The sequence below is a fragment of the Gallinula chloropus genome (assembly GCF_964237585.1).
Source record: "Gallinula chloropus genome assembly, chromosome: 11".
Taxonomy (NCBI): Eukaryota; Metazoa; Chordata; class Aves; order Gruiformes; family Rallidae; genus Gallinula; species Gallinula chloropus.
In genome coordinates this window covers 15,807,571-15,819,684 of record NC_140096.1, presented here as the reverse complement: position 1 = coordinate 15,819,684, position 12,114 = coordinate 15,807,571, and the positions used below count along the sequence as shown (strand labels likewise).

General features: G+C 49.1%; 1 protein-coding gene across 2 annotated transcripts in view; it reads right to left on the bottom strand.

Annotated features, from left to right (window-relative positions):
* LOC311195619 (gamma-aminobutyric acid receptor subunit beta-4) overlaps window positions 1-12,114 on the bottom strand; it is a gene marked incomplete at both ends in the record, with an annotated part of 74,823 nt that overhangs the window by 20,745 nt on the left and 41,964 nt on the right. For both annotated transcript variants that reach the window (XM_084269031.1, XM_084269032.1), the window contains one exon: window positions 1,628-1,848. In XM_084269031.1, coding sequence (XP_084125157.1) covers window positions 1,628-1,848 — 221 coding nt within the window. The remainder of the gene's footprint in view (window positions 1-1,627; window positions 1,849-12,114) is intronic.

The window sequence follows — 12,114 nt, the reverse complement described above, 5'->3', positions numbered from 1 at the left end:
AGCATTTCTGCTTCCTTTGCTGTGCAAAGATTTCCCACCAGCATGGGGGAGGCAGATCTACGCTCAGGTGGGCTGGTTCAGCAGCAAAGAGCAACCTGAGCTCAACAGCATTCTTTGCCCCCTCCTTCCCAAGAGGCTGAGCTAATGCTCCTACTTACCCCAAGACAAAGCATCTTCTTGCCTAACCTACACTCTTGTTTTAACACAATGATGAAATTTGGGGTAGTCAGTTGTGGGAAAGCTGCAGTCTTTCTGATGGGTCAGTAACGCTGACTCACGGCGCTCTGGCCAAGCATCATCACTGGCCCAAGGAAGAGGTGTCCTTGGGTTTGTTGCACTTTTTGCTGTCTCTGGGCCTTCCACTAATTGTAAGGAAAAAGTGGTACATATATCACCTGAGTTATTGCAGCCCGTCCCTCAGCACCAGGAAGGTCTGCTGCTCTGTTGGCTTCCTGGGGCTCTGCCATAGGGAAAGCACAGGGCACAACCACCTTTGCTGCCCTGGCAGGATTATGCCCTGGGCAGCCTTCTACTTTTGTAGGCCTACACCCAGCCCTACCCTCCCCAAAACAGCACTTCTACTTCAAGAGGAGGAAAAAGAAATCACAACAAGTCAGACTTTGCCACAAAACACGAAGCAGCAGAGGAGCTGATACTGTAAATGGGAAGGGTGGGTGTACCCTCTTTGAAGGAGAAAGGTCTTTCCTCCCCCTTTTCTGCACTGGGACGTAAGCCCAGAGCTGCTATCGCAATCGTTTGTGAGTGTGGAGGCAGGTCTGAAAAGCCAGCTGTGAATTTCGGTAGTCAAAAAGGAAAGGGGGGGGGGGGGGGGTGTGAGGGGGAAGGAGGAGGAAAAAAAGAAGGAGAGAAGCTCAAAGCAGACAAATACAGGGTTGGGAAAATCATTGCCTGGATTTCAGCTACAGCATCTGAAACTGCTCATACCTAGAGCTGCAACCTCCCCTCTCAGCCCCCTCCATTTAACTTTCTTGCCCACGGTGGCATCTCCACACACCCAGATAACACAGTAAACCCAACCTCTGCCACCTCCAGCATACACCAGCACAGCACTTTCAAAGCCTGTGGACTTGCCTAAATCAATCTATTCCAGGCACCACAAAAAGCCTCCATGCTGAGGACCATTTCCCCTAAAAAGATACCAACTTTCAAGACACAATCTTCAGAGCTGATCTGTTAACAGTACAAAAACATGCCTCCTATCTCATCTCTAAAATGACTCCAAAGTTATTTGACTCAAACCTTGCAGAAATTCAGCCTTAGATACAAGAAGTAACAAAGTCTCATCTCCATAGGCCTAAGTTGCAGAAAATTATGAGCAACTGAAAAGGAGTGTTTGAAATGGAAGCGTTATGCAATATGAATGACAGTGACCTGAAACGCTCGGAGCAGACTATTCCCATCTCTGATATTTGTCTATAGCAGCACAGGAAACTTTGAAGGCCTGAAGGAAACAAGCTTTTCCAGCTTTGGGAAAGAATAAATACCTAAAACAAGTATCTTTCGGGCTTTGGGGTCCTTGCCTTACCAGAATATGTTTGGAAATGGGAGAAGTTTAGATGAGATGTCTTTCTCGACCGCAACCAGCAAAGATTCCCCTTAGACTCACCTCAGGCCATACAGGACTGTCCCATCAGGATGGAGCCGGATCATGCGATTCTTCACTGTTACCCCATGCAGAAAGGACTTCTTGTCATTCAGGAAATAGGTGTCAGGCAGCCATAACTGGTCAGCCACCCGGTTGTCCAGGGTCAGGTTGAGAGGAAGGTCATTGTACGCCAGGCGTTTGTCCCGCCAGCTCTGCTGGAAGTACATGGTGATGGTGTAGTCCTGGGAGAGGAACATGGAAACATCAGCTTGGCTCCAGCGTAGAGACACAACTCAACCCCTTCACTAATGCCACTTCTGAAACTTTTGGTGGGTCTCTGAATTCCTTGGCACCCAAATGTTCGTGCCCACACCTCCACCAGCCGGGGAGACAGTGCTTTGTTCTGGGAAAATGGAAACGAGCCTGCACTTTGTAGGGGACAAAATGACATTACATGACTCTGGTCAAACAAAACTGCATCCTGCTCATGTTGTCCCAGCCTGCTCAGAGTTTGCTGCAAAACTGGTGTAGGACTACTGTAGCACCAAAAGATGTCAACCAACAGTGGGCTACGCTGCACCAAAGGTTTCAAGGATCGATCTCCCAATGAAGTTACATGAAGGTGCCTTGACACCACGCAGTCATGCTCAGCCACTGCTTGTTACCATGCAGGTGGCAAAAGCCAATTTTAATTTGGGCAGAAACTCAGGATATTCCCAAGGGCACATGGAGAATCTCACCTCGAGGCCAAGGTTTCGAGGTCACCGCAGGCCAGCCGTAACAAGCTATTAGCACTTGCCTTGTTACGTGGGATAAGTTGGGAGTTCATTGTGACTCTCAGGAAGGGACATATGTGGAGGAAATCTGTCACCAGTGGAGCGTGATCCACTGGTAAAGGGGCAGTTCCTTAACCATCCCCAGCTAGCACAACATCATGCATGTGTCCTGCTTCTCTCCCGTTCCGTAGGAAGAAGTTGACACTTCAAAACTGCTGCTCTAAGGCAAGAATTTTACAGAGGGCAGGGAAAACTGCTTGGTGGCACACAGCTGCAGCTCTGCAGAAGCCGTACTAGTTGCTGGACAGTAACAGCACACCCAGGGGAAATCCAGAGGCCCCAGGTCAGCTTGTTCACAAGCACAGGATTGTGGCACCACACTAGAAGAACAATTATTTCTTCTGAGGTGAACAAGTAGTAGTATAGTCTTGTACACACCAACGACAGAATACAGGCTCACCACAGATCTCAAATAGGCTAGGAGCCAAGGTTTGGGGGGTAAAACAACTAACATTAAAATAACAGGGTGTTGATTAGGAAGTGGGCGCAAGTCTTGCTGATGGTGGCCTTACAGAATTCAGTGATTTTTCACAAGTCCTTAAATAAAATGGACTTTTGAAAGCAGGTGGGGCCAGTGATGCATTGTCTCTCCCCAAGCAAATACCTACATCACCACAGGAACCCTCCTGACCACCAAGATTTGCATGATGGGTGTTTCTGCTCTGTAAATTCCAGCTCTGTGCAAGAGACTGGTGAGGACCTTGCTCATGTGCTAACATCTGGGCTGAGCAGAGAGGCATCCTGCCTGCCTGCCTTCTCCCACTGACTTCTCTTGAAGCCAGGTTTGATTAGCACTTCTGCAAACAAGCTCAAATAATCCCACATTATGGGTATGCCAGCTTTTGGGTATCTAACTATGAATCAGAAATCTAGACCCACACGCATATCCGAAAGGTCACAGAGTAAATCTGTGGTGTAGACTGGATACAAAAGCTATATCTGTCACTTTCTGTGCTATATTGAAAAGAATAAAAACACAGTGACAGTTTTCTGGCCAGGAAACTGTTTTGCTTTGCTTCTGAAAGGGCTGCTAAACTCCTGCCTCAGGAGCCTTACAGTCCAGCTCTTGCAAGGGACAAACATTTTGGGTTTGGTCAAGACCTTGCAAAGGAAGATGTTCTCCCCAGTACCCCTTCCAGGGTGTTTGGACCTGCATTGCAATAAGGCCACAGAGGAGCCTGAGGTCATGGTGCCTCTCACCCTCCTTGGTAACAGACTCTTCCCTGCCTGTGGGAAACGCAGCTACAGAGGCATCGTTTCCTTCCTCCCCCCTGAGAACTCCACCCGCACAGCTTGGCAAACTGCTTCACTGACCTGCATTTTCCTAATCCCTGACAGAGCCCTGCAACACCTCACCCCTAACCAGGCCACCCTGCTGTCACTGCGGGCTCCTGCCAGCCTTCAAGCAGCAGCAGAGGTGGCACTGATCTCCTGGAGTCAGAAAGGGCAAGCTGCTTACGAACTGAACAGTCGTTAGCACCTGAGAGAGGCACGTCCTAAACACAGCTTCTGTATTGCCAGGATTGATGGGAACAAACTCAAAAGGGTGCAGAAACAAAAGCCTACACCCTAGCCAGCCATCAGGATGATGATGTTTTTCAGACACAGAGACCTTTCTGGTGAATGACAGCCAGCCCAGCTCTAGGCTGAGCTCTGTTCTGCAATCTTTCTGGGCTTCTTGGCACAACAGATTTCTTTGGGAAGCATCATGGCAGTCTGGAGCATTTGATAATCATGGCTCATCTAGTACCCATGCTTTCCCTCAGCCCCTCTCTCTGCTGATACCTGTGCTCCACTTCTCATTCTCCTGCTCTCTCTGCCCCAATACATTGCTGACCAGTGGGGCAGGATTTCTGGGAAGAAGGAAAAGAGCAGGACAAGTGTCCACCCCACAGAGGTCGGCCCTCTCTGGGAGGACCAGTGCTGTTGACATACTGATAGGCATAGCACCAAGCTGTGGGGAAGAGGGATGCTCTGCTCCAGGGACCTCTCCTGGGAGAGGTCTGGGCACAGACCAGGAGGCCGGAGGAAGAACTGATATCGCCCACTACAGCAAGTGAGAGGAACCAGTACACAGGAGAGAGAGGAGTGTGCTTGCCTTCCCCTTTATACCCCATAGTCTGGTCAGGCAGTTATGAAATGCCCACATGACACCCTCGGATCACCACCTGGCTGGGTTCCAGAGCCAATGAGATCTTAATCACAGCCTTCCTTTCAGAGGCAGATAAAATAATGACCACGGGTGACATCTTTCTGCAGAAGCAGAATGGCCAGATCGAGCCCATGCATGCCATGGTTCAGAAGTTCAGGAATCAGAAATAATGAGCCTGATTTTCCTCCAAGTCTCGAATGACAATCTCTTTGTTGTAGGGTTTAGTCTCTTGTTGGGCTAATAGGAGGCTTTCCCAGACCTCCCAGTAATCAGTGACATTCACAAGCCTACTGATGCCACAGATATACCAAAAGCTGGGTTTCCCAACATCACCAGAAGACAGAAAGTTCACCCATTTACCGGGCTCAGTTAAGAGTTTAAAACCAAACACACCTGGAGCCCGTGCGGTTCTTCAGCTCTTCTTTCCCTTCAACATCGGGGATGTTGCAAGCATCCTTCCCTTCAACATCCACTATGTAACAACCTGCTTCATCTGGTAGCTTCTAGGGGAGTAAAGGCAAGGATGGAGGAAGGGAGATAACCACTCCTGTCACCAGAAGCTCTGTGCAGCTTGTACTGCAAAGACCTTTGGACATTTTTCAGTGTGAATATAGATTTCTTTTTTTTTTTTAAATGCCAGACTGGGACAAGGGAAAGGGGACTTCTGAAGTATGGACATGACCAGAAGTTACATGTCTCCACCTGGTCTTTTGTTTTCTACCCCCAGGAAAAGTATGTTTTCCAAAGATATCTGCAAGCCTTCTCTGTCTAGGCTTTGCTACTGTAGTTTAACTGACCGTGTCAGTCTGTACGTACCCTGACCAACATCCCACTGCAGGAAGCTGAAGCACTGCAGTCAGTAGTGCTGGCAAGCAGAAAGCCTCTTTCAGGCCCAGATGACATCTGCTGAGTCTCACTGACCTACACACCACGTGCCCCTTATGCCAGAAGAGCTGTTCTCTGCTCCATCTCTGCGAGCCCAGTGGTGGCCAGACCCCTTGGTTTGTCTCAGAAGTCAGGTACCCAGAAGCTCACAGGCTGCCCGGGCTCCAGTGCTGCTCCCAGCCCTTTTATTCACCACGGCCCTGCTGTGCTGCCCACGCTGCCTTGTAAGGCAGACCTCATGGCTTGCAGGACCACACTCAGCACCACAGCTCCCCTTCAGCCCCTCACCAAGTCTTAGATGGAACCTGAGCCTGCTGGAAAGCTCTGGGACCACCACCCCCCTTCACATGCCTCCATTCAAGCTGCGCTGCTGAGCAGCTCCTCGTGAGCTGTCAGCCCCCCCTTGCCTCCCCCGCTCCCAGGGTTTGCAAAGTCTTTGCTCTCTTTTTCTCTCCTCCTCCTTGCCGTGTGTCACACACACAAAACAGAGGTGACAGCAACGCATGGAGCTGGCAGACACCTGTGTTGCAGAGGTGCCTCTCTGCAAGGAAGGAGGACAGCTCACTTCGGGCTCCACAAAAGCCCCAGAGAAGGAAAAGGACCTTACCTGGGGGCTTCACATGCTGCAGGACATGCCTACTGCTTACTGAAGTCAGGGCTACTACCATCCATCTCCAGAGACTGAGAATTGCAGCCTTTCCTGAAACTCAGTCCAGACCCCAAACCAAGGATGATGGAAGAGGAGTGGACAGTGATGGGCTGAAATGTGGTCCCAAGAGGAGCATGGATGGAGGAAGGTATTTTCTGCAGAACCCCAGAGGCAATAAATGCAGTTAGGCATGCACAGGGATTCCCTGGTTTTTCAGAGGACAGGGTAGATAAGTCTAAGGGAGCAGGAGCTGGGGCACAGCAAGAAGGGAAATAAGGTAGCACCATTAGTGTGGAATCAAGAATTAGTTTCCTCTGGGTCATATTTCAAACACCTTTATTGGCATCTACCACATGATCTCCTTCACACCCATCAGACCACCTTTGGGAGTGCAGTGCTCACCTACCCTTAGAAAGCAAACCTGGACCCACACTGGACCCTTCCCCACTTGTTCTGGCTCCAATGCAGTCTGGGAGCAGGAATGAGCCCACCACCACAGGAGAAAAAAGCTGCCTCTTGGAGCAGAAGTGTCCCAGTAGGAAGGTGCCAGATCCGAGCCTAATGAGAACAATCCCACTTGTGCAGAGGAAGGCAAAGGTTAAGGAGGCCAAGTCAGTGAAAGGACATGTGGGTCCAGGAAAGGGTGCTGATGCAGGAGAGGGGGTCACTCCTGGTGCTGTGAGCACTGGTTGGTTACCACCAAAGCACTGACAAACAAGAGGGCAAGAGGAAGCTGGAGGCCCTGGGGTAGCAGATCCTACCTGAAGCCACCACAACTCAGGTGGGGACAGGGGCTTGTGGCCAGTTGCTTGTGGGCCAGTCACATGCTTTGAGCAGTGGGCATGGTTGTGCCCAGACCACAAAGGGACACAACATGTCAGGGAGTCAGTTCAGGGTGGAAACCTGAACTTCCTTGTCTACAGATCAAACAACAGCAATAGGTAGAGCAACACCACTTAAGGCACCTGAGTAACAAGGGCAGCACACTGCAGAGAGCAGCCTCGTTCTTTAACTTTAGCCTCCTAAGTCACTCCACCTCTGCACGCAGTGACACAGTGTTAGAGTCTGTAGGCTCAAGGATGCCCCTGTGGAGGACAGCATCATGTGTCCCTTTCTGCTCACTGCAAGGAGAGAAAGGGCCCAAAATTAAGAAGCCCTTCTTCCCCAGAAAGAGCTGCCCTTCTCCTGCAGTTTCACGTCAGCACACAGAACACTGATTTGGTGTACGTCCCGGGTGGCATTCTTACAAGTGTGCTTGTGCTGATTTTGGAGACACAGTTGTACTGTGTCAGACCCAAAGCCTTTATACATTAGCATACTGCCTTCAGTAAGTAGAGTAGCAGGGAAAAATATAAGCAAAACACGGTCTCTGTTGTGATATTTAATGCTCCAGCTATCTGAGGCTTAAGGATCTCCTGAGCCAGAGCTGGTATCTTCTTAATTGAAGATACTCAGTTTCTGTCCTGAGAGTTTGCCTTACCTCTCAGAATATTCAGCCTTTGGCATCTGGAATCTTGTGGTAGCCAGCTCCACAGTTGCCTGTATGTACCTCGCTTTGAACTGAGTACAAATCAGTCTCAGTCTCTTCGGATTCCCTGTGGTGCTTGCATTAGGTCAGTAAAGAATCATAACCCTGTGCTACTCAAGCTTAGAGGGTCCCACACCCTTTTAGGTTACCAAGGAGAACCAAACAACTACATGCACTCACAAAAGTAACAGAAAGGCTCTGACAGAGGCAGGAAGCAGCAAGGCTGGTGGGAGCAGGTGAAGCATGGATTAAACACAGAACAGAGCCACACGATGACAGCACCTGATGTTCTGCAATGAGTAGCTGCACAAGAGCAGACTGAAGTACAAGTAATGGAAATAACTTTCTCTAGAGCCTTAACAGTATTTTGGAATGTCTAAGCATTCACATGGAAAATACAGTCCAAGTCATAAAAGGAAGGGACTGACAGGAAAGAATAGCCGAAGGACACAGAGTATCCTGCTGCAAGGCAGAAGCTCCATCTTCCAACAGAAAGCCACCAGAAGCATCCCTCCCAGGCAGTCTGCTTCATAAATCCCCAGCACAGCTCCTGGGAGATGTGGATCATTGGCAGGTTGGGTCAGATCATTTTCCTTTGTGCTGTGACCTAGAGAGTCCCCAGTGCTAAACTTGTCCAGAGGCAGAGTGTGCATGCTTATTTGGAGCTACACCAGACTCAGAAGCCAGGGCTAGAAACAGAAGAAAAAAAAAACCCTATGTGAAAGGGTCAAATGTTTGCTCAGAATACAGTATTTCTGGCAACATGGATGTCTCCTGTGCCTAGTCCATTTTTGTGGATGACAAATGACTTGGATACCTTTCAGAGAGGCTTTGAAAGTGAAGGTGACTATTCCAGGCTGCTAGTGGAGGTTGTGTTTTACCAGGTGCTTATGAGGTACTGGAAGCAGTAACTGTTCTGCAGGGGAGAGGGCACACTGGTCTGCTGCATGACTTTGGGCGTGAGGGGTAAAGGAGGTTTTGCAACTTCTCTCTAGCATGAGCACTTGACTTACTTCCCCCATTCCACCCTGACTTTGATAAAGCACCACCTTTGAGAGAAGTGACCAAAGAAAAATCCTTCCCTATATAAGTGACACATGTTCCCCTTGTTCAAGATCACAAAAGGACATTAGGAAAGCCAAGATGCTCCAGAAAAAGGGAGAAAAATGGAACATCTGACTTAGTAAAAACCAAGCTGCCACTGCCAGAGACTAATGAACAGTTTGTTGGCTTCAACTTCTTTGATGATTAAACACCATCTCCTGTTCCCGTCATTCTTGGGAAAGAAATTAAAGGACAAAGTAGTCCTCAAGTAGGTTTCATTTTAAGGAGGGGGTAGGGGAAACAAGGAATTATTTTTAAGGGGAGGAGACAGGATGTGCCTTCAATCACTTTTAAAGAATTGGAGCAATGTATAACGTACAGCAGAGTACCTGAAGGGCAGAGCAAGACAGCCATGGTTCTCCCTTAGCAAGCTCATTTAAGAGCACCACTTTGCCCTCATAAGGGATTGTCCACTTCCATGCAGACGAATCCATAGGTCCCAGGCCTAATGAGAACCAGTTAATCTGATATAAAATACAAGTCTGAAGTTCTGCATGGAAACTGATATGCATAAAGTAGTAACTGCTTTAGATGCTGCCCTTCTCCCTGTGTTTCACCTTAGCAAGTGAGAAAGCCACCATCTCTTTCCATCTTCCTTGTGTTTGAATAACCAGATGTCAGCACTGACTTGGAGATCAGAAGAAGCATCTTCCACCTGCAGCATCTCAGCCAGTAACGTGAGGAAACAGGAATGTGTTGCCTTCTAGGATATGCACTATGACCTTCTGTGCTGCAGGGCTTTGTGCTCTTGAACTCATTTTCTTTAGGACCTGAGAAGTACTTTACATGGAGATGTTCCCCTCACTAATCTGATCTACTTTTGTAGCAATTTGCATGTGTTTAATTGCTGAACACATGTCCAGAAACTAGGACAGATATCAGCTACATCCTGAACAACTAGGGGTGTGCAAGTAAAGTGTCTCTGTTGCCCTACTTCTTTCCTGCCATGCCCTATCCCTGGAGCACCTGGATGGGTTCTGGCCCTGCAGGTGTTAGATAGAGGACATACCTGGCTAGGTCCTAAGCCAAAAGGGCATTGATCTGCCCATGACAATGCTTTCAGACTTCCAAACCTGTATATCAGTGCCCTGCCCTAGCAGGAGGCAGCACTGCATGTCCTCTGCTTAACAGCCCCCATCATGCTGGAAGCAGAGGTCAAGAGGAGAAAGCCAGACCTGATGAGCACAGGGACAACTACACACATGCTCTGTGAGCACATGCAAAACAGCAACCTTCTTCAGTGTTACAGGCAGCAATCCCAAAATCACCACCTGCAGCACAACGCTCCTCAGGCAAGCTCTCAGAAAACAATGCCAGGCAGTTGCTATTCTTAAGCCCTAAAATCTGTGAGCTGCTGCACAGCGTTTCTGCTCGTCTGGTCTCCTCACTCAGTTGCCCATGAACTAGAAGCTGGGCAAAACCCTGAGCCCATTCTACCCTAAAAAGCATCACTGTTGGACCTCCCTATTTCTACATCCCCTGCTATTATTCCAAACCTCATCATAACTTAAGAAATTGCCTTTCCAAGAGAGAAACCAAACAAGCACAAAGGACATGCTTTGTCAAGGCAGCCAACTGAGGCCAGAAGAGCAAGGCCACGCATTAAGTTCAGAAAAAGCTGATGCATGAATTTAGCCAGTTTTCAGGCAGAAAAATCAAAGGGATGGTGCCTACACTATCTCCTCATTGATAGATGGACTGAGAACCAGTAAGGGCTCATTGTTGTATCGGGAGACCTAAAACCAGGTAAGATGCTCACTTGAACAAGGAGGTTGTTCAGGCAGCAGGTCCTCAACTGAGCAATTTCTTCCAGGAAAACAGCAAGCTAGAGGGGCAGCTGGCTTGAGAGGGTGCAGGGAAGGCAGTAAGATGACACCCTCTCTGGGGAAAGTACAATGTATGTTTTTCCCAAGTGAAGTCAATCCCAGTGTCCTGGGCTCGCTGGGATGGAGTTAGTTTCCTTTCCAGCAGCTGGTCAGCGCTGTGGGGGGGTTGAGATGAGCAGTGCTGGTAACACACGGATGGGTTACTTGCTGCCCACCAGTCAGGGACTTCTCAGCTTCTGGCACTGCCCAGCTAACAGAAGGTGGGGTGTAGGGGTATACCCAGGAAGCCAGGAGGGGACACAGCCAGGACAGGTGACCCAAACTAACCAAAGGGATACTCCATACCCTGACATCACACTCAGCATAAAAGGGGGCTGGTGAGGGAGTGTCATGCAGCTCCTGGACACACGGACCTAGAGCTGTACTGAAGCCAGACCATTCTGAGCTGTACAGTCTGAGTCATGGTTTGGTGAGGAACTGCATTGTGCAGCCCCAGCTCTGTGTATTTTGTTATAAAGTCCTGTCAGTGTTATTTCCCCCTCCCTGTGCTGTCCCAGTAAACTGTCCCTATCCCAACCCACAAAGTTTGCCTTTGTCTTCCCATTTTTTTTTCCTCCCCCCAGGAGGGAGGGGGAGTCAAGCAAGCAGCTGCATGATGCTCAGCTGCTGGCTGGGGCAAAACCAGGAACAGCATGGGGCCCAGACAGTGCAGGTAAAGTGGGCCCTTCCTCTTCCTGGAGATCCTTAAAGGCTTAATGCTTACATCTGTGCTCTACTAGTGTGTCTGTTGTCTCCAAATGCCTTCACCAAACCTTCCCAGATACCTTCTCTCTCTTATCATATTACCTTAAGGTAATAAGCCCCTTTTGTTGATTCCCTCAACTTCTCTCTAGGTATGCACAAGGACACCCACTACCACTGAGAAAGACACCAGCACCAAGGCACTATCTCCATGGAGTCTCAGAGAAGCGTTAGGATGTGCATTACACAGCTGGGAAAGGGAGTCCAAGGACACGCTTATATTACAACAAGCTTCCTAGTTTTAAATACCTGGTCATTTACTACAGATTCAGCTGCCATAGGCTTCTGCTAACCCATAACAGGAAACGATGATATTTTCAGAACGGCCATCATTACTTTCCACTGTTTGCTGGCACTAACCTGGTATGCTACACAACTGTCTTCTGCACACCTACAAGCCATCGGACAGCGCTGGTGCCTCTATCCCACCTCTTCTCCACCCCTCTCCTACCTAGCTTCTCATACTTTTGTACTTCCCAGGCACTACAGATGCAGTCAACACGCTGGAGGGAAGGCATGCCATCCCGAGGGACCTCAACAGGCTTGAGATGTGGGCCTATGCAAACCTTATAAAGTTCAAGGCCAAGTGCAAAGTCCTGCACATGGGTCAGGACAATCCCAAGCACAAATACAGACTGGGCAGAGAACGGTTTGAGTAGCCCGGAGGAGGACTTGGACATGGTGGTTGATGCAAAGCCCAACATGACCCAGCAATGAGCACTTGTAG